Source organism: Vombatus ursinus, unplaced genomic scaffold, assembly GCF_900497805.2.
Source record: "Vombatus ursinus unplaced genomic scaffold, bare-nosed wombat genome assembly UNPS02014779.1, whole genome shotgun sequence".
Lineage (NCBI taxonomy): Eukaryota > Metazoa > Chordata > Mammalia > Diprotodontia > Vombatidae > Vombatus > Vombatus ursinus.
The window spans coordinates 37,804,208-37,825,813 of NW_020954557.1; the positions used below are offsets into that span (position 1 = coordinate 37,804,208).

At 38.3% G+C, this 21,606-nt stretch overlaps 1 protein-coding gene across 1 annotated transcript in view; it reads left to right on the forward strand.

Moving 5' to 3' along the window:
• PDE11A (phosphodiesterase 11A) overlaps positions 1-21,606 on the forward strand; it is a 464,241-nt gene that overhangs the window by 85,663 nt on the left and 356,972 nt on the right. The window contains exon 2 of the mRNA XM_027866086.1: positions 2,887-3,045. Coding sequence (XP_027721887.1) covers positions 2,887-3,045 — 159 coding nt within the window. The remainder of the gene's footprint in view (positions 1-2,886; positions 3,046-21,606) is intronic.

Here is a 21,606-nt window from a genome sequence, read left to right on the forward strand (position 1 = left end):
GGGAGTCAATCAGGGAAGAATAAAAGGATTGTCATGCAGCAGGGAACGCCCAGTAAAAAAAAAGATTCATGGATTTGTAATGAAACCAGTTGGTATGGGTGTATGATTTCCTCTAAAAAATATTCAACAGTTTGGAAGTAGGAGCAGAGAAGGCAGATGGGATAAATCAGAGCTGGGTTCAAAGGGTATGACTAGGTAGAAGGGCAGGGGTAGGGGATAAGGGAAGATATGTGATTCAAGGGTACAGGAAAGTTATGTCTGTATAGGTTCACAATAGGGTCAAACTGTGAAGGCAGGAAAAGTGAAACTGGAACAGGGGTAATATGCTGTGACAACATAGAGAAATGAAAAGACTAGAGGTCCTTCCTAAAGATGAAGAATAGATTTAAGAGGAGTAGGGCAGAAAGCGAAATGGAAGGATAGGAAATTTTGAGCACAGAAGGGAATTTCATACTCCAAAATGGAGTTGGAACAGTTTTTGGTGCTGGTATGGTCTAAGGTGTGACAATCCAATGAGTGGATAAGGTAGCATAGAGATATAGATCACGGGAGTTGAAGTTTGGAAGACAAATATGTTTGAAGGGATGTAAATATTGTGAATATTAAAGTTTCTAAGAAGGAGGACAGGAGTTAGGGTAGAGATGAAAATCATTAGCCAGGCATGGAACTTCTTGAGAAAGAGAGTTACTTGGAGGCTACAGATGACAGCGAAAAGGATCTGGGCTTGATATAGGTAGATACGGTGAACCTCAAAGAAGGAGTGGTGACTGAGTGAGAATGACACATTTTTGGAAGCAGCAGGGTATGGGACAGAGTATGCTGACTTTCTTGGCCTCGTGGTAAGGGGTAGACTATGAATGAAAGAGTAATCATTCAGGGAGAGGGTGGTAAAAGGTCTTTTAGAGAATGTCAATTTTCTGTGAACTCAAGAAAATAGAAAGTGTGAGAGGAAGAATTTTAGAATGAAGGAATTTGTTAGTGATAGGTTCCAGAGTACATATAGGGAAAAGATTGTGGAGGAGACTAAGGAATTGGTGGGGATGAAGAGGGCTAAGTTTTTGAGTTATGAGAGTGGGGGAAGAGGTAGCAGAATGCTGTTGGAAAATACATGTATTCAAGGAGGCTAATGATCCCAGGCGGTAAATAGAAAACTGGAACTGTCATGTAAAAACATATTGACTCTTCCCGCTCTCCCCACGTTTTTATTTTCCAATAGCATTCACCCCATAGAACACTTTCTAGTTTACATTTTGTGACTGTAGCCCACTGCCTCCCTATTAAGAAGAGGAAAATATGTTTTGTCTTAACCCTATGCAACCAAGATTAGGCATCATATGGATTGATTCTAATGTCTTTTAGTCTTATTTTCCTTTACATTATTCTAGTCATCATATATATATATATACACACACACACACACACACATATACATATATATGTATATACATACATACACATGTATGTGTGTATATGTATATATATTATACATCTATACATATATATTCAGATTCTTCTTTCTTCATTTTCTATCAGTTCAAACAGGTCTTCCCAAGATTCTTTGTATTTATCGTATTTGTCATTCCTTTATGAGGCATTACACAATTACATGATTACAACACAATTTGTTCAGCCATTTCCCAATAGGTAGAAATTCACTTTATTTCTAGTTTTTCCTGTTTAAGTATCACAAACAACCTCTTTATTTTTCTGTCTCCATCACAGTCCTCAAAAGGGACTGGTGCTAGCATTGGAAACATTGATATCCTTTGAGGATCAAAATCTAGGGGAAGGCCACGAAGAACATGAGAACAACATGGACTGAAGGAGCTGGATTTTATAATGACATTGTCCTTATAGTCAAGGATTAGTCCAAGCAGTATCATTTTTGGTCATGGTCAGCTACATTCTGTCCCCCCGCTCACCTCCCACCTCGGGTGCAAAAACAAAACAAAACAAAAAACTTTCCTGCCACTCATTTAAAGTCAATGAAGAAGCTGTGGAATGATTTGTGGTGGTACAGAAATCTGGGGAGCAGAATTAAAATCACTTTAAACAGATCTAGGATCATAAGATCATTGGTTTAGAACTGGAAGTAACTTTAGAAGTCATTTTGTCTGATCCCCGTATCTTAGAGATGAGGAATCTGAAGTCCAAAGACAGAGTTCTTCTTTGTTGTTCCCCATTACCAGCACTCCCCATCACAGAAATGTAGTCATCTATTTTGTTTTGGTTCAGTCATTTTTCGGTCATGTGTAACTCTTTGTGACCCCATTTGGGGTTTTCTTGGCAAAGATACTGGAGTGGTTTGCCATTTCCCTCTCCAGCTCATTTTATAAATGAGGAATTGAGGCAACAAGGTTAAATGACTTGCCCAGAGTCACACAGCTAGTAAGTATCTGAGGCCAGATTTGAACTTGGAAAGAGGAGTCTTCCTGAATATCTACTGTGCCACCTAACTGCCCAGCTAATAACTCCCACCTATTTATCACAAAAGCTTGACCTAATTTGATAATTCTAATGGTATTTTGAGATGTGTCTTCTCCATTTTGAAATTAAATGCTGAAGAGAGTCATTTTTGTGAAAGTAGAATAATAAATAATATATTACTGTATCACTGCTCCCCTTGTCCCCACCTTTATACACTGTTAGTTAATCTTAAAATCTTTTAGGACATCTACTAGGATGTAGAGCTGTTTGCAATGATTTATTATAACATATTTCTAAGTTGAACAAAGCATCAAATCAAACCTATTAAATATGGAAAAAGATTATTGGAAAAGGTTTTCATTGATCACACAACCCATAAAGAAAGACTGCTCCCTAACTCCTTTCTATCCTCTTGCAATGAAGCACAGGTGATTAATATTGCATCTCTCTTCTGTTTAGGACCGAAGATTCAATGATGAAATTGACAAGCTGACTGGATACAAGACAAAGTCATTGTTGTGTATGCCAATCAGAAACAGTGATGGGGAGATCATTGGTGTAGCACAAGCAATAAACAAAACTCCCGAGGGTGTTCCCTTCACTGACGACGATGAAAAGGTAAGTCCACACACCTCTCTTGGGACTTACAGGACTACATTATTACACTTCACATAGTGAGAAGATCATTGATAATTATCTTGATTGGAAAAGAACAATGATTATAGGATTTCCTTATTCAAAGATGAATGATCTTTGGATCATCTCATGATAAATTAATGTTTTTTTCCCCCAATGGTAGATTCTTGCATCAATATGATGGAAAAGAATCATGTTTACTGTGTTTTTTGGTTATTCTTTATCTATCAAAAGGATCATAGGATCATATTCAGAGATCTAGAGGGACCTTCAAGGTTGTTGTTCAGTCATTTTTCAGTCATGTCTGACTCTTCATGACCCCATTTGGGGTTTTCTGGGCAAAGATACTGGAGTGGTTTGTCATTTTCTTCTCCAGTTCATTTTATAGAGAAGGAAACTGATGCAAACAGGGTTAAGTGACTTGTCCAGGGTCACACAGTTAGTGTCTGAGGCCATATTTGAACTCAGGTCTTCCTGACTTCATCCCTCAGGCCCCTTTCCCTGCTCTATCCACTGTACCACCTAATTCAACTCTCCCTTTTACAGTTGAGAAAACTGAGACCCAGAGGGGTTTACCTAAAGTCATATAGATAGTAAGTGGCAGAGCCATGATATGAACTCAATTCTTCTAATGCAAAATAGACTTCTCTTCCAAAGAAAATTGGGTGAGTCAGAAATCATAGATTCAAGTCTCTGCTGTACTTATACTAGCTTTGTAACATCGTGTAGGTTCCTTAACCTCTCATTTTTTCCTCATCTGCAAATAGTAGATAGTTTGTGAATTACTTTGTTGTGAGGAGCAATATAATAATATATCTAGGTCACATTTATATATAGTTTCAGAACAAAGCACTTTACTCACAACAACCTGCAAGATAGGTAAAGTATTTTGTCATTATATATAAACATATAATACCTGCAAGTTCCCATTGTGCCTGCTTTTGGCTACTTTCAAGTCCATGATAATCAAGAGGTAATAATCCATTTGATTCATAGCTCATGAGCCTCTATTTCCATGAAATCTCCCTTGACTAAGCAAGAATAAATCATGTGACATAACAGTAAAGCAAAGGACATTTTCTCAAAGTAGGATGAGAGGCAAATAGCAAGGAATTAAATTAAGCAGTGAGCTCTCTCACAATCCATTTTCCAAAGCTACCACCTGCCCACATATGTCTCCTGGGGAGCACTGGTCTCTGCTCCTACTTAGCCATCTGAGGCTTATTATCCTGCCATCTTCACAGAACAATAGGAGCATCATACATCCAGTTGCTCTTGACAAGATGTTGGGGAGTGTCCATGGCAGCAGCATCATGCTGGTGTTCTCAGCAGGGCACTGCAAGCTAAGGGTACAAATAGGGGGGTATTAGAATGCCCAGGAGGCAGGGAGTGTTTTTGAGAGTGTTGTTGCTTCCCATCATGACAACTGAATGAACAGGACTTCAGGACCAGGCTCTGTCCATCATTTCTTTCCTGTCTTCCCTCTCCAGCTCTGTCACCTGGACTATAATCCATGTCTAATTCCCTGGAGATTATTCTAGTCTCTTGAAAATCTGAAGTGCGCCTAGGCAATCAGAATCTGGACTGGGATAGTGTTGCCATTTTGCAAAGTCCAAACATAGTCTTGAGGGGGATGTAGTCCCATGACTATTCCTGATGAGAAGGGTTCTCCTGTGCCCCCCAGGCTTCCCATATGGGAATCGGAAGTCCTATAGAAACACTACCAAAAATATAAGCTATTATCATGATACAACTGATGGTACAGTAAATGGAACACTAGAGCTGGAAGCAGGAAGTCCTGAGTTCAGCCCCCTGGCCAAGTCACTTGACCTCTGTTTGCCTCTATTTCTTCCTCTGTAAAATGGGGATAATAATAGCATCTACCTCAAAGGGTTGTTGTGAAGATTAAATGAGATAATAATTGTAAAAAAGTACTTAGCACAGTGCCTAGCACATAGTAGGCTCTTTGTAAAAATTTATGAGCTTCCCTCCCTTCCCCTTATTATAATGCATGTAAAATGTTATGTTACCATAAAGTGATAGAAATGTGAACTGTTACTGTAATATATTGTAGGGTGATTCATAAGCATAAAGTGTCACATAAATATGTTGTTATTATTGTTGATATTATTATCACAAACATCATGATCATTAGTCCTGTTATTACATGGACTTTTTCTCAGAATAAGCAGGCTTTTTAATTAAGGGCCTTAGCGCTATCAACCATTGCCCAAGAGATACAAAGAGATTACTGCATTTTAGCCATTCAGCTCTTTTTATTAGACTTTCATAAATACTTGAAAGAGTTTTCTCAGTTGTTACATAAAAATCCCAGAATGATGAATGCTATTTGATTGTTATTCCCAACTGCTGATGAAGAGAGCATCACTCTGGTCCCTAGAGAACAGCTGATCTTCGTAGTAGTAATGCATTTCTTGACCTCAAGTCTAAGAGGTGTCACCGGTTCATTCATCAGCTCGTATTAAAAGTCAGAAATTGTTTAGGAACTAAAGCTCCTGCTTTAAATCTTTCCTTTTGATTTTTAAAGAATACTTACAGAGATTTATATCAGTGTAGTGAAGAAATGGGCCCTCCATGCTCAGAGAGGCCCATGTGTTGTGAGGCCTGTCACTGGGTGGGTCTAAGGGAAGCAGAATAAGCATCTCTTGCTTCTTCTCCCTCCGTCCTTCTCCAAGGGAGATTTTTCATTCCTGCCAGGAGGGGAAGCAGGAGGTTGGAGTCATCTCTCCTCAGAAAGATTGAGTATCAGGTTAGAAGTATATCTATCTGTTCCCTTAAATATTGTCAGTCTAGGGGATATGATTGGGTTGAAGCTAACTTCTTATCACTTTGTCATTTTGTGGGGAAAGGAGGATCCCCAACTCTATACCCAAAACTTGACCCCTTTCCCACCAATGCCAGTTCCACCGTGAATGCACATAGGAAATAGCAAAGAAACCCATTTAACCAAATCATAGCAAAACAGAAATCAGAGAAAGTATATATAGGAGAATATATACCAGATAATACAGAGTGAAGGAGCTTTCCCATTAGGAGCAAGATAACTCAGCTCAATCATGAGAGAGACTCTTGGATCTCACCCAAGAGGAAACTCATCACAATCCATAGTGTAGCAAGGTGGGAACAGAGATGTGATGGAGACTGCTGGTTCCTGTCATATCTTCCCAGTCTTTTCCCTCAGTAACCTGAAGTAGGGTTGGCCTCTTCTATCTTCTCTCTTAAAGCTAGAAGCCAGAAGTGTCTGAAGCAATTCAGTTTGAAGTTTGGTGAGTTCTAAAAGGGACTGGTGAAGTTTAGAGATCTCTCGCCTCTCACCAACTTTGCCCCACCCCTTACACAGAGCAAGCATTCATCCCCACCAAAAAGGAGAGAGCCCTGTACTAATGGGCTTTTGGGGCAGGGGTTATGTAAGACAATATATAGCAAGCAGATTTCAAATTACATTTGTTTAAGTTTTAATCGGTGCTGTTCCCATCTTTGATAGTGCCACACTTCCTAACTTAACCTTTCTGGCTACAGGGTTGCTATTTTGCTGTGCTAATTTGTAAAGCAGAAGACCTACTGGCAGGGGGCAAAAGGATTAAAAGGTTGTCATAAAATATGATTATAGTGTAGCACAAAGAACTTTTCAAGTGAAGAAGGACACTGCCGTAGGTCATTACTGGAAAGAAGTATTCATAGCCATCCAGATTTAACCCAAATAGCAGAGATGCTACAAAAACTCCAAGAACAACCAGAAAATCATTAGACTTGAGGGCATTTGTTAAGAATAACTAAAAAACTGTTGGACTTCAGGGCATTTGTTAACAAGTAGCTCAGTTCAGTTTTAGTAAAAGCAGTTATTTCAAGAGAATCATGTGAGAAAGAGGAGATAAATCTAGGTCATCTTAGACAAAAACCTTCCCCTGGTGACAGGTATCTAAAGGATGAGTGCTTAAATCAATCATTCAGTCAAAAAGTACCTGATATAGGTAGTCAGACACTGTGATAGGTGCTGAGGATATAATTATAAAGAGTGAAACAATTCTATGGAGTCAGGAGCACCTGAGTTCAAATCCAGCTTCAGACACTTACTGGCTGTGTAATCTTGGGCAAGTCACCTAATCTTGATTGCCTCCAACAAAAAGAAAAAAAGAAAGAGTGAAATAATTTTAAAACATAGATCTGGAAAGGGTCAGAGGCCAAGGCTAACACAACTGATGATCACCCCAAGTCTAGGTTGTGCTTCTTTGGAAGCATCATGATCCTGGTGATGGACTGACCAGGCCCACCCCAAGGGCTCTGCTTGAATGGCAGGCCATCTGAGAAGCACTATCAGATCTTGAATGGCAGGCCATTTTAAATTTTTACTATATTATAGTAGGAACAGTAGAAGTCTCATAACATAGCTTGTTTATGATTTCATGGCTTATAATCTGAGTAAATCATGTCTCATAAAATGTAATAGCTATATTAGTAAAAGCTTGATATGGTTGGTTAACCTATAACATAGATTGTTCTGTCTCTGTTAGTGGATGTGCTAGTGTATTTCATGAGAGTTTTAAAAATATGGTATGGTTTTCTTCAGTTCTACCCAACTCACATAGCAATTACTTGGTCTCCCTTCAGTCTGGTTCTAGTCTAATTTTCTAACTTTATTGCACATTATTCCCTTTCTCATACTCTATTGTCTATCTAAACGAACTTAGGCTGTTATCCAAATTCAATATTCAGTCTTCCACTCTTGCCCCATTTTTGGAATCTCTCCTCAACCAAAACCCTTAAAATCCTTTGTTTCTTTTAGGCATTTACTTTTTTTAAAAACAAAATTTTCTCAATAATAAATACTAGCTAGCATTTATACAGCACTTTAAGATTTACAAATGTTATCTCATCTTGTCCTAACAACAATCCTGGGAGTGCTATTATTATCCCCTTTTACAGATGAAGAAAATAAAGCAGAGAAAGGTTAAGAGATTTGCCCAAGGACACAGAGCTAGCAAATGACTGAGATTGGATTTAAGCTGGGGTCCTGACTCTAAGCCCAATACTCTATCCACCGAGCCACCAGCTGTATCCTAGAGTTGATTTATATTGAGCCCCATGTTGAGTCATCTAATCCCCCAGGCCTATTTTAAATGAACTGGCTATTTATATGTTTCTTATCCTAGAATTGGAGAATTGATTCATTTGGACCTAAATTTAGGATTTTATTCTGATCCCTTTTACATTTTATTTTATTACATTGGGCCTCTACTGAGTTCTGTTTTCATATTTCTTCATGATTATGCCAGCAGAAGAACATCTCTGACAGGTTCTACCAAGTAGGAAAAGCTTTGAATATGGGCCTGGTGATGAATTATATATCTCTTCATCAACCCATCAATTAATCCATCCACAAGCATTTATTAAGCATGTGCCACATGCCAGGGACTATGCTAGGCACTAAACATACAAAGACAAAACCAAAACATTTCTTGTCTCCAAGGAATTTCTATTCATTTTTTTTTTCAGGCAATTGGGGTTAAGTGACTTGCCCAGGGTCACATAGCTAGTAAGTGTCAAGTGTTTGGCCTGAGGCTGGATTTGAACTCAGGTCGTCCTGACTTCAGGACTGGTGCTCTATCCACTGAGCCACCTAGCTGCCCCCAAAACGTCTATTCTATAGGGGGAAGTAACAAATATACATATAAGTATAGACAAACTAAGTATAGACATTTATATATATATATATGCACATATATTTGCATATATATTCACAAAATGAAATGGAATAGAATGGAAGGTATTTCTGAAGTAGTTACTATGTGACAACCACTGTGCCTTCAAGTAGAAAAACAAGACAGTCTCTCTTCCCAAGGAGTTAATTAGGGGAGAAAACTCACAGAGGAGGTTGTAACTGCAGGCAAGATGGAAGGGCCTGATGGTCTTTAGAGTATAGCAGGAAGATAGATGACAAAGTCTAAGAGTCCTTAGGATGCAATAGTAGGACAGATGGCAATGCCCAGAGGTATTATTATAAGGTAATTTGGGTAGAGGCACTGCTATCTAGGGGTGGAAGGGAGATCAGGAAAGGCTTCACATAGGAAATGGTATTTTGGTTGAGCTTTTAAGGAAACTAGGGATTACAAATTATAGAGGAAAAAAGGGGGTGCTTTTCAGGCATGAGGGGCAGAGTACATAAAAGCATGGAAATAGGAGGTGGGATGTTATGTGTGAGGAACTGTAAGAAGGCCAGTATGGTTATTGTGAAGAGTACAATGTATAATAAAGATGCAAAGAGAGGTGGGAACCAGGTTGTCAGTGGTGTTAAATGCAAAGCAGATTGGTTTACATTTGATCCCAGATATAATAGGGAACCATCGGAGTTTATTGATCAGAGAAGTAGCACAGTCAGATCTGTGCTTTAGGAATATGAATATCACTTTGGCAGTTATATGGAAGTTAGATTGGAGAGAAGGGAGATCTGAGGCAAACAAACAGACATTTAGAAGGCTATTTTTTTTTTAGGCAATTGGGGTTAAGTAACTTGCCCAGGGTCACGCAGCTAGTGTCAAGTGTTTGGTCTGAGGCCGGATTTGAACTCAGGTCCTCCTGACTTCAGGGCTGGTGCTCTATCCACTGCGCCACCTAGTTGCCCCTAGAAGGCTATTTTAATAGTTCAGAAGAGAGGTGTTAAGGACCTGAAGTAATATGGTAGCTGTGTAAATGGAAAGAAGGGGAGTGAATATGATAGATGTGGTGGGGCTAGCTAAATTAAGAGCAAAGAGAACATAGAAGGGTTGGGATCTGTGTCAATGGAGGGAGTGCCCACAATAATGAGGTTACATGGTGAACTGTCTAAGCTTTCCTCTTAAATACCTTCTTCCATTCTTTTCAGACATGTTTCATTCTCTATTAAAGCTTTCCACTTGAATGATTTAAGAAAAAAAATCAGCCTTGTTCTTTAAAGTTCTTATCTAATTAGCATCAATTTTTATCAAGAATTGTGGAGAGGTTTGTATTAAATGGAGCCAACCAGGTGTACATATTAATAATTAAAGTTACACTGACAAATTATTAGTTTGGTGATTCACATTGGAAGCACACACAAAGGCAGAATATACGACGTGAGAATATGCGATTTCTTATTTCACTAGTTGGGCTTCGAGCGAATGTACCTATTTTTCAGTGATATGTAGAAGGTGATTCAGGCTCTGTCTGGGCTCCTGGTGGCTTATTATTTCCTCACTTTGCCATTCCTGAGTGAGAGCATGGGATTATTTACTGCAGAAGAAATAATGAGATGTAGATAAGGGAAAACATTCCTGATCTTTTCGCAGGGATGTTTATTCCAGGGGGGAAACTGAGAGATCGAAGATGTGGTTACATCCCTTTGCTTCTGATTAGCCACTCCACCCCCTCTAAGCAGCTGTTACTGACAGGGTATTCTCCCCACTGCTGGTGCTTCCAATAGCCTCTTTCTGCATTTGGTGACTTGAAGTACTTTGGCTAGTCTCTCTTGCATTTCTTTGGCCCATGGATAAAGGAAGTACTTAGGCATCCCACTGTGATCTTTCCTTCCAACATGTTCAGTCATCCACCAGATCTCAGATAGTCAACAGAGCTTGGATGCCATGGGCCTGGCTGTGCTCCATCATTACTGATGATTCTTTCTTGCCACATTAACGGTGCTAATGAAACTGCTCAAGAAATTGGACTTTTGTTATGTGTAGCAGAGCCAAATCTCATAACTAATCAAGAGGGAGGGTTTCATAAGACCCTTGTATGTTTATACAGCTACCAATGGCTACATTGTTAGATATTTTTCACATGCTTATGTTTAGATATCTGTGACATATAAAAGGTGAAAAGTATATCAAAACTTCTTACAGTTTTGGTTGGAGACTTAAATAATATTACAGTTTTGAATCTTTTTTTTTCTCTCTTTGAATAATTTCCTGAAGTCCACACATTTATAATGAATAGAAAAAGGTATCATTTTTTAACGGAGAATTGAAAAAAAATTCTTCTTTTCCTTTTAAGCTTAAACATTATTATCCTCAAGTATAATCTCCCAGAATATTTCTATAAAAAGTTTTTGCCACACTTTTCTGTTGAAAACCCCTTTAGGCATCTGATTAATTTAAACTTGCTCTATCTGCAGCCAGAAAAGAACAGGACCCAGGATATCTTCCATCAAAGGTGACTGGGAGGGGGAATCTTTAACCTTAAAGATATATTGAAGCAAAGCTGGGTAGACTCTGAGATACTGGAGGACCCTTAGGTCTGCTCTCCAAGATGTTCGTAAAATGAGATTTCTTTAGTGAACTACTGTTAAAAAACTGCTGAGGTCAAGTATGGCCATTTACATGGCAGCCGAAGGCACTTCACAGTCTGCCCAGAGCTACATGTAGAGCCAACAGGACCCAAACAATATGGTAGCATTTTGTGTTTAACCTATACTTCTCTCAATTATCCATGTTGAAAATAGGCATTACCTTCATATAGAATTAGATATTTGCAGTGCAGGGATAGTACTTTTTTTTTTTTGACCTGGAATGTGGAATTTGTGGATGTAGGGAGTTCCTGATGAGGAAACTCCATCTCTCTTGTCACCTGCTCTGCAATTTACAGATTTAGAATGTTTAGCCCTGAAAAGTTTAGTGCCCTGCTAAGCAAGGGTCCCATAATATGTGTCAGAGGCAGAAACGGAATCCAGGTCTTCCTGACTCTCTTGCCAATATGATGTCTCTATCAGTAGGAATAGTGCATAAGAGTTAACTCATCTCCCCAGGCTTAATTTTGAAATCTTTCAACATTTTTTTGTTGTTCAATCATTTTTTTCAGTCATGTCCAACTTCATGATTCCATTTGGGCTTTTCTTGGTAGATACTGGACTGGTTTGCCATTTTCTTCTCCAGTTCATTTTTTATAGATGGGGAAACTGAGGCAAATGGGGTTAAGTGACTTCTCCAGGGTCGCATAGCTAATAAGTTTCTGAGGTCAGATTTTGAACTCAGGTCTTCCTGACCCCAGGCCTGGTGCTTTATCCAATGCACCACCCACCTGCTTATCGAAACATTATAAGAGTACTTTCCTTTTTTTTTCTTAATAGACTAACTTTATTTTAAAAATTAAATTAAATTTTTTCAGTGAACAAAAATTGATTTTCTCTCCATCCCACCTTCCCCACCCCCACTGAAAAAGAAAAACAAAACTGCTATACCAAATATGCATCGTCAAGCAAATCATTTCCACATTGGCCACATCCCCAAGTATCTGTCTTATTCTGCAGCGTGAATCATCCTCCTCTCTGTCAGGGTGAAGGTCACACGCATCTTTCATCACCAGTCATTTGGAATAGTGATTGGTTGTTTTGTGAATTGGAGTTTCATAGTACTTTTCAAACAGCAATTTAAAAACAGGCGCAACTCAGCTCACTTGTGCTCAGGGATATAGGCAGGGTATCATGGTGAACTCTCTCAGGTAAGTCCTTTTGTATTGTAACCATCTCATGTTTTAGGCATCAGAATACTGAAAGTGGAGAGAGAACATTAGATGTAAATGAAGAATTTCCTATCATCTAGCTCTTCTCTTGTTTCTTTGCTTATACTCAAATCAAGCTACATGTCCAGGCCTATTGCAAAAAAAAAAAAAATACTGCTACAATGAAAATTTTAAAAAAGTGAAATAAAATAAAATTAATTCCTTAGCTAATGACTTGTTTATTTAAAAGCTCTTGTGGGTTCAGCAAATCTCCAGTCCAACAAAGAATTTGGGCAGGCCTTTGGAGTTTTCTGTAATAGCACTTGACCTGTTTAAGCAAAATAACCAAATTAGGATCCTTGATTTAGAAATGGAAGGGACCCTAGAAATGATCTTGTCCAACTCCCTCATTTTACAGATGAGGAAACAGGCTCAGAAAAAGTGAAGTAACCTATTTTAAGTCAAACAGGTAATAAGTAGGGATTGAACCCATGTCATCTGGAAGGAGAGGCCGATCTGGAATCAGAGGATGTGGATCCCTCATATGTAAAAATGAGGACATTAGACTAGATGACCTCTGAGTTTCCTTCCAAAACTTGACCCCAAATCCAGTGTTCTTCCCATTGCCCCATGCTATCTCCAAATCTCATCAAATCACCTCTGCTTTTTCTTTCCTTCTTGATAGAACATGTGCGGTCAGAGTATGTCCGTAGTACCCTCGTGACCTGTGAGCTCAGAACATTTTATAGTTTTCCCAGATATTAGAATATATTTCATGGAGACACTTAGAATTAAACAAGATTTCAAGAGGAAAGCGCTGTTAATGCACAAGAATGCCAAGGTTCAGACCTATTTTTCCCAGGTTCTGTGGCCTTGAGGCCACATGTGGCCCTCTAGGTCCTCAAGAGTGGCCCTTTGAATCCAAACTTCGCAGAACAAATCCCCTTAATTAAAGGCCTTAGGGCCTAAGGTCTTGAAAAGCCTGATTTCTGTTTTTATATTCTAGGCTCTGACCTACTGCTATGGTTAAAAATGCTGACATTTTCTGGATTAATTAAGAAATAATATTGGAAATTTGGGGCTGTATTCTGTGCCTTTCCCTGTACACAAAGTCATTGGTAGTGAGGGTACGGTAAAATTTCAGTAAGGCCCTGTGAATCTAGCCAGTGCCCAGATGAGTAGTTAGGGGTCTGGCCAAAGCATTCCACAACACTCTGAGCATGCCTTGTATTCTCTTGACTTGATTCCTTTGCTTATGTCTTACCTAGAATATTCTTTCTATTTTTTTTTCCCTCTGGGGCTAGTAACACTTTTATTGATTACCTAACAGCATTATTGTGAGGAATAAAGGAAATAATACATATAAAAATTCTTGGTACTTATAAAATTCTATGTAAGTGATCTTATCTATCTATCTCTCATCTGTCATGTCTATATACACCTTTACACACATACACACACACACACATATCCTTATTTAAACTGCTGATGGCTGGGGGCCATTTCTTACATATCTCAGCACCTCCTTTTAGTTCTTTTGTGCAAAATGGATGCTAAATATCAGTTGGCAGGTTGGTTAGTTCATACAGGTTGGTCCAACCCAATGTGATAAAGCAGAAAGCAGGCCTTAGCTTACTGAATACCAGATGATAGGGATTGAACAGGAGCTGAGGGAGAATTCAGTGCATGCTGACATTAAACAAATGATATGAACATTCCAAGTACTAAGTACTGTGCAGAACCCTATTTGTCATCTTTTGAAATAAAATTAATATCTTCTTACTTTTGCCACTACCAAATTGTATGACTTTGCTCAAGGCCCACTGGGTCCCACGTTCCTCACATGAAAAATAAAGGGATGGCAGTAGATTGTCTTTATGTCTCCTTCTAGCTATAACATTCTTGGATTTTATGACTTTAATACTGCATATTTTGAAATGCTATAAAGGAGGGGCAGGATGATGTAGTGGTTAGAGTGTTAGCCTCGGAATTAGGAAAATCTAGGCTCATGGCCCACCTCTGATACAGTGGGTCTGTATGGTTCTGGACAGGTCACTCTAGCAGGGGTGGGGAACCTGTGGCCTTGAGGTCACATGTAGCCTTCTAGGTCCTTGGGTATGACCTTTTGTCTAAGTTCAAGTTTTACGGAACAAATCCTTTTATTAAGGAGATCTGTTCTGTGAAGTTTGGATTCAGTCAAAGGGCCGCACTTGAGGACCTAGAGGGCCACATGTGGCCTTGAGGCTGCAGGTTTCTCACCCCTGTGTCTAGGGGGTGTTCTAAGATTATACTTTGCAGAGAAGGTGCCCATCTGTACTGGCAGAAGAAGTTCCTCCCGAGGAGCACCCTATATTGATGAAATCACAAGTCTGCCCACCCTCTCTCCCCGTTCCCCCAGAGTATAGTCACAGTAACTACTATTGCTCTGAATTATGCTTTGAGGTTATACTTTAAAAAACTCATAGTCTTTGAAGTTGAGGGTTGAATCTGGTCATCATGTTAATGAGATAAGACCTTTTGGTAGGGAATAGGATTTAATCCTTAGAAAGCCACCATAGCATAATTTTTTAAAATTAAATTTTATTTATTAAATTTATAAGCATTGATTTTCTCTTCTCATCTCTTTACACCTTCTCCTGTTCCTGCAACCCAAATGAGAGAGATAAAAAGAAAAAGAAAACCCTCAAACAAAGATAGCATAGAACAATTAATACATTTCTGGACGTGGAATCAGGAGAATCTAGATTGATATAATGTCTCTGACAGTAACTATATAATCCTGGACAAGTCAGCCTACCTGAGCCTCAGTTTCCTTAGTTGTAAAATAGCACTTATAATTGCATTTACCTCATAGGATTGTTGTGAGGATCAGATGAGATCATATTTGTAAAGCCCTTAAGATCATAAGATCATAAGATTTAGAGGTGGAAGGGACCTTAGATGCCTACAAACCCAACCCCTTCATTTACAGAGAAGGAAATTGAAGCCCCGAAAGATTAAGTGATTTGTCACACAGCTAGTAAATATTTAAGGCAGTATTTAAACTTTGCAAATCTTAAAATACTACATAAATGTAATCTATTTCATCAGCTTTAGCTGCTGTGATTCATGTATGATGAGTTTGACCAGGATCTCTTTATTTTCTTGTGCGATGTATGGCTCAGATAAAGTGCTTCTTTCTCATGGTCATCTTAGATATTTGGTTCAACTTGCAGCGTGAGGGATGTTGTCCAAATGCTTCCATCTCAAGCATCTGCTACTGTGTCCTCATGTAAACATCTAATCATAGGACAAGTACCAGTTGAGTGAGTCTGGCTAGAGATCTGAGAAAGTTTACAAAATAATAATAAGGGTTACAGTGACCTGGAGGGAATGTGAACATTAGCTGGAGCTAACACTTTCCATGAGTGACAACATTCTAGCTGTTAAGCCCCTTCTAAAAATGTAAAATGACTCTGGTGCTACTCAGGAACCCCTGCTGACCCTGCCAAAGCTTTGTCTCCACTTGAAGCTTATACTCAATGGAAAGCTAGAATTGCAAGTGAGAAATGAATGAAAACTTTTTTCTTGATGAGATAGACTATGACTAAATAATAATTATTATTTATTTGACTACATGACAAATGAAGGCCAAGGTCATGAATGATTTTTTTAAATAAAAGATTTAAAAATTAAGGCAGAGTATCATCTTCCTTGAATGGTTTAAATATATTTCTGGCTGGAGACAAGTGGATAAAATTGAAGGGTTGCCATTTGGCATGCTGGAAGATTCAATTTAACATTTTAAAGTTTTTTTTTTCTCTCATTCTGTTTTGGTGAAATAAATAGAGGTCAGTAAAATTCCACATTTTGAATATTCTTTGACCTCTCCATTGCCCTTGTCTCTGTCTGAAAGGTTAAATCAGAAAAGCCTGGATTGGAATCCTGCTTTGGATATTGAGTGATTTCATGACCATGGACAAGTCACTTAATCCTGCCATTCTGTAGAATTGGGATACTACCTTTAGCACCCTAACATCCCCATTGGGTTATTGTGAGGTTCCAATGGGATAATATCTAATGGGTTATGTGTTCCAAAAATATTAATGTGTTGTATAAATAACAGCTATTATTCTTCTTTCCTTTGATCTCAGATGAGTCTCTTTAAAGCATTATTTCCACTTATTTAATTGAGAGAGAGAATGAACAACAATGAGAGCAATAGTAACAGACCAAGAGAACATATGTGCATGTACTTGCTTGACTCAGTCAGCTATCGGCCTTTCAGATGGTAAAACCAGAAAGGATTTTGGAAGCACAAGAAGCTTTTCTTGATTTTTCTTTCTTTTTTATTACAATAGGCAAAGGATGTGAAATTTCAGCTGCCTAGAGAATTTCCAGTACGAGGACTTCCTTCACCAAAACAGATTTCAACCTATCTATGACTGAATAGATACTTTCTAGAAAATTTTCTATAGCATAGAGAGGTTAAACCACTTACCCAGAGTCACACAGTTAATAAGTGTCCAAGGTGGGATTCAAACTTCACACCTAGCATAGCAATCTTGACCCTCTGCCTCTATATACCGCTAAACAACCTATATGAAAATGTAGTACTCATGGTGTTGTTTATGCAGGTTTAAGAAAAAGAAATTTCTGTTGAATGAATGAGTTACAATTATTCTTAACTTGTTGATAATATTAATAAATTTCATGGGTATCTGGAGTCAAGTTAACTCTTGATTTTCAATGAAAATTGGAGAGAGAAATGGGTGAAAAACTGGGAACAATGAAAAATTTTTCTTATTAACAATCCAACTGTGCAGTGAAACGAACCTACCATTTTACATTTCCTTTTTATTCTGTTTATCAGGGGAAACACATACTTAAATATTATTTATGTTTTCAACATAGAACATTTTTAAGAAAGTGAGAGAGGAACAATTTGGATCCCTCCCTCTCTCCTCAATCCCCCCTCCCTCTCTCTCTTCTTCAAAGGATTATTCACTTTTTGAGTCATAATTTGGCCAATATCATATAATTTTACTACTCTGTGAACCGAATCTGGTATACTCTGGTGTATTGCAGTCTACTTAGGATTTTCCATGCGTAATTCATGTTTTCTTTGTATTCAGAATAATTATGGACTATGGAAGTTAAGATGTAGCTACACTGTAATTTTTCACTTTGCCCATTAGAGAAACCCAGATGGAAGGATAAGATAAATGTGTGCTGTATTTTAAAAAGTGCTGCCTTAAAAAATTTTTTTTGGCTTTTTACCTTTCTTTCTCTTTCTCTATTTAAGCTACAAAGTGTTACTATTACCTTTGCTCATTCTCTTTCATTTCCTCATGTACATTCTAGGTAATATCTTAGCTGGGTTAGCCAACTTTGACTAGCTTATTGTGACTCCATTGACTAGTGTCCACAATCAAAAGTAAAGGGCCATTTGGTTGTTTTCTTTTTTTCCCTCCTCATATAGTATACCTTCCATTTGAAAATAAGAAAAAAAAATTCCCAAAGCAGGAATCACTATATTACCAAAGCAGACAGAAAGGCCACTCAAGGGAGTGCCCAACCTGGAGTGAAAGCCTACTGAAAGAGGGGAGAAAGTAATGAACAGTTTTGAAAAATGAAGTTATGTAACTTAGAGCTGCCCAGGGATGCTCTGAAGGTCTATTAGACACAGTTCTTGAAAAGTGGTTTAAATGAAACTAAAATGTAATAACAGAATTCTCTCACTAGAGAGAATGGAAAATGATTCCTCACTAAAATTAATCGACTCCATCAGGAGGTTGGTACTAGCTTTAGCTTGTTTAGGGAATATTTGGTATTTGGCAAGAGAAGGTCTAGCTGAGAGAGCATCTAATGAATGAATGTGGTTCATTGAACATGGGAAATCAATCCCTTTTCTTCAAAGGTGTCACCCAGAGTTTAATAGCATCAAGTGATCATGTCCATCTAGCCATTTGGGAAGGCTTAATAGGATGGTTATTCTGTTTCCAAGCAATATGGTATTCTTTGTATTCAAAGTTTCCCTGAGTCTCTGTCTCTTTCTTTCTGTCTTTATCTATCAGTCTCTGTCTCTGTCTCCACTCCCTGCCTCTCCCTCTCCCTCCCCCCTCCTTCTTTATGTTTAGTTTATTTATCCTTTATATCTCTTTCTGGTATTATTTGTGTCCAAAATCAATCTCCTTCTTGCTCTATGTCTCTCTTTACTTCTCTTTTCCCTCTCTGATATTCTTTGTTTTCTCCCTGTCCTATCTCCTTATCCATCTCTCACTCCCCTTCTCCCCTCCTTCTTTTCTTTCCTTCCCTCCTACAGAATTTCTTCTTAAATGAAACTTGGACAATTTGCGAGAATGGGAACAAGAAAGACTGGTCAATTTTTTATTGCCTTTAATAACAAAATCAATTTCTTTTGTCATGATTTCTTGCTGGTACTTTTGGCTCATTCTCGCTGAGCTTTTCTACAGGAAGCTCTTTCAATGGTCAGTGAGTTTTTAAGTCTGGAATGAGAAGCTGAAATAATTTTGGATTGCTCTTCTTTCTCATAGAGAGAGAAATATAGTACTATAGTGAATCTTATGGATGTCCAAATGATTTTTTTACTGTTTAATGCTTGTTGTTATTGTTGTTGTTCATTAGTTTTAGTCATGTCTGACTGTTTGTGAACCCTATTTGGGGTTTTTTTGATAAAGATACTGGAGTGATTTTCCATTTCCTTCTCCAGCTCATTTTACAGATGAGGAAATTGAGGCAAACAAGGTTAAGTGACTTGCCCAGGGTCATACAGCTAATAAGTGTCTGAGGCTGGACTTAAACTCAAGAAGATGAGTCTTCCTGACTCCAGCCCTGGTGTTCTATCTACTGCTCCACATAGATGATATTTGGGAATGACACCACCTTCCATTTGAGTAAAATTCGATACTTTAAGTTATTTGACATCAGTTATTTTATTTGAACCTCACACCTCTGTGAGGGAGGTAGAACACATACTATTAACTTCACTTTGTAGATGAACAAATTAAGGTTGAAAGTTTCATTTACCTGTTACAAGTCATGTAAAAATTAACGTCATAACTTCGATAAGAGCCCAAGTCTCATGGTTTTTACTCATACACTCTTTCATTGCCTTCTTCTCTACTATAATTCTAGCTTGTCTTTTAAGGAAACATTTCCATTCCAATATATCTCCTCATAAATGGACTCTAAATGACAGGTATTTGTGATAGAAGTTATACTGTTCCCTACAAATTATTTGGTTTGTTATAGGATCTATATCTAGCAGGTGCCAAATTAGACCACATTTCATATGCCACCCAGCTGTTCTCCTGGGCCATCTTGCTTTGTTTACCATCTGCTCTACCTCTACCCACCTGAAATTGCCTCCTTACACGTCTCCAAAAATCATGCTGCAACTCCCTGGGGCAGTTAATCCATTCAGGTTTGGAATACCTACCCTAGGGCTGAGCTATTTTGATTGGTAAATGAATACAGACTCACTTAGCCCCTGATGTCTAGTGGGCCACAGAATCATACTTCACATTCCATCAAGCTACCCACCCAGATGGTCTTACCATCTGCCCTACCATCACAAGCACCCACCTCACCTCCTCTACTCCCTTCACTGGAAATAATAATTTTACCATTACTTCTGGAAAGGGTCTGTCATTTGACCAACCTATGGATCAATGCACTATCCCCATTCCAGACTAAAACTCTCTTCCCTGGTTACCACTCCTCTATGTGTGTCATCTTCTTTTGTTAGAATTCAAACTCCTTGAGTTTAAGGATTGTCTCAATTTTGTGTTTGTGTTTTCATCAGGGACTACCTGAATCAATACATGCTTTTTCATCCATCCATCCATCCATCCATTCATTCCTTCATTCATTCATTCACTCACATCAGAATTAGAAGGGATCACAGAGATCATATAGTCAATATGTCCTCAAGCAAGAACCCTTCTACTGTTTTCATGACAAGTAGTAATTCAGCTTCTGCTTGATGAATTTCAGCAATGTGAAATTCACTCTACCTCTGGGCAACTCTAATTATTAGGAAGTTTTTCTTTATATCAAAAAGAAATTGTTATCTTCTCTTCTTATTGTTCCTAATTGTACCCTGTAAGAAAGAATACAAAAAAGCATGATTTCTTTTCTGTATTTCAGCCTTTTAAATACTTAAAGATAGCTATTTTTTCTTCTCTTGGCTAAACATTACTAGATCCTTCAATTAATATTTGTAGGGTAAAGTTTTGGGTCCCTTCATAGTTTACTTTTGGTCAAATCTATAATTTCATTGGACAGCTAGGTAGCACAGTTGATAGAGCACTGGACCAGGAGTCAGGAAGATTCATCTTCCTGAATTCAACCTGGCATCAGACACTTACTAGCTCTGTGACCCTGGGCAAGTCACTTAACTCTGTTTGACTCAGTTTCCTCATTTGTAAAATGGGCTGGAGAAGGAAATGGCAAACCACTCCAGTATCTTTGCTGAGAAAACCCCAAGTGGAGTCACAAAGAGTTGGACAAGACTGAAAATGACTGAATAACAACAAAAAATAATTTCATTGGTGTAGGGAGCTTTGAGAGAGTTTGCACCTTTTACCAATGAATATTTGCAATTCTTCTATAACCTAGTAACTTCGTAAATGGCCTGGGGATACTGAGAGGGCAAGTGAAGTGCCTAGAGAAACACAACTAAAATGTTAGAGGCAAGTCTGAAATCCAGTTCTGCCTGTCTCTGAGGCCAGCTGTCTGTCCATCATGTTACATTCTCTCTCTTTGGTTATCTATTAGAAAAGAATAATGGTTTTCTATACATGATTATTTTTAAAAATCACTGTGATTTACTTTGATTTACTTTGAGCTTATGTCAGCGAGCAAGGTAGGAGAATCAATTCTTTATTAAGTAGCGAATTTTGTAAACTCTCATTGGAGATTCTTTAGTAAAGAAGAGACAATCATCCTTCTTGGATGATTTCTTCATTCTACAACTTCCCAAAGGCAGAGGATTGAACAGGATGAACATCTTGTTCATCGTGATTCATCGTATGATCAATGTAAAGCAGGAGATGATAAAGTATCAATAAT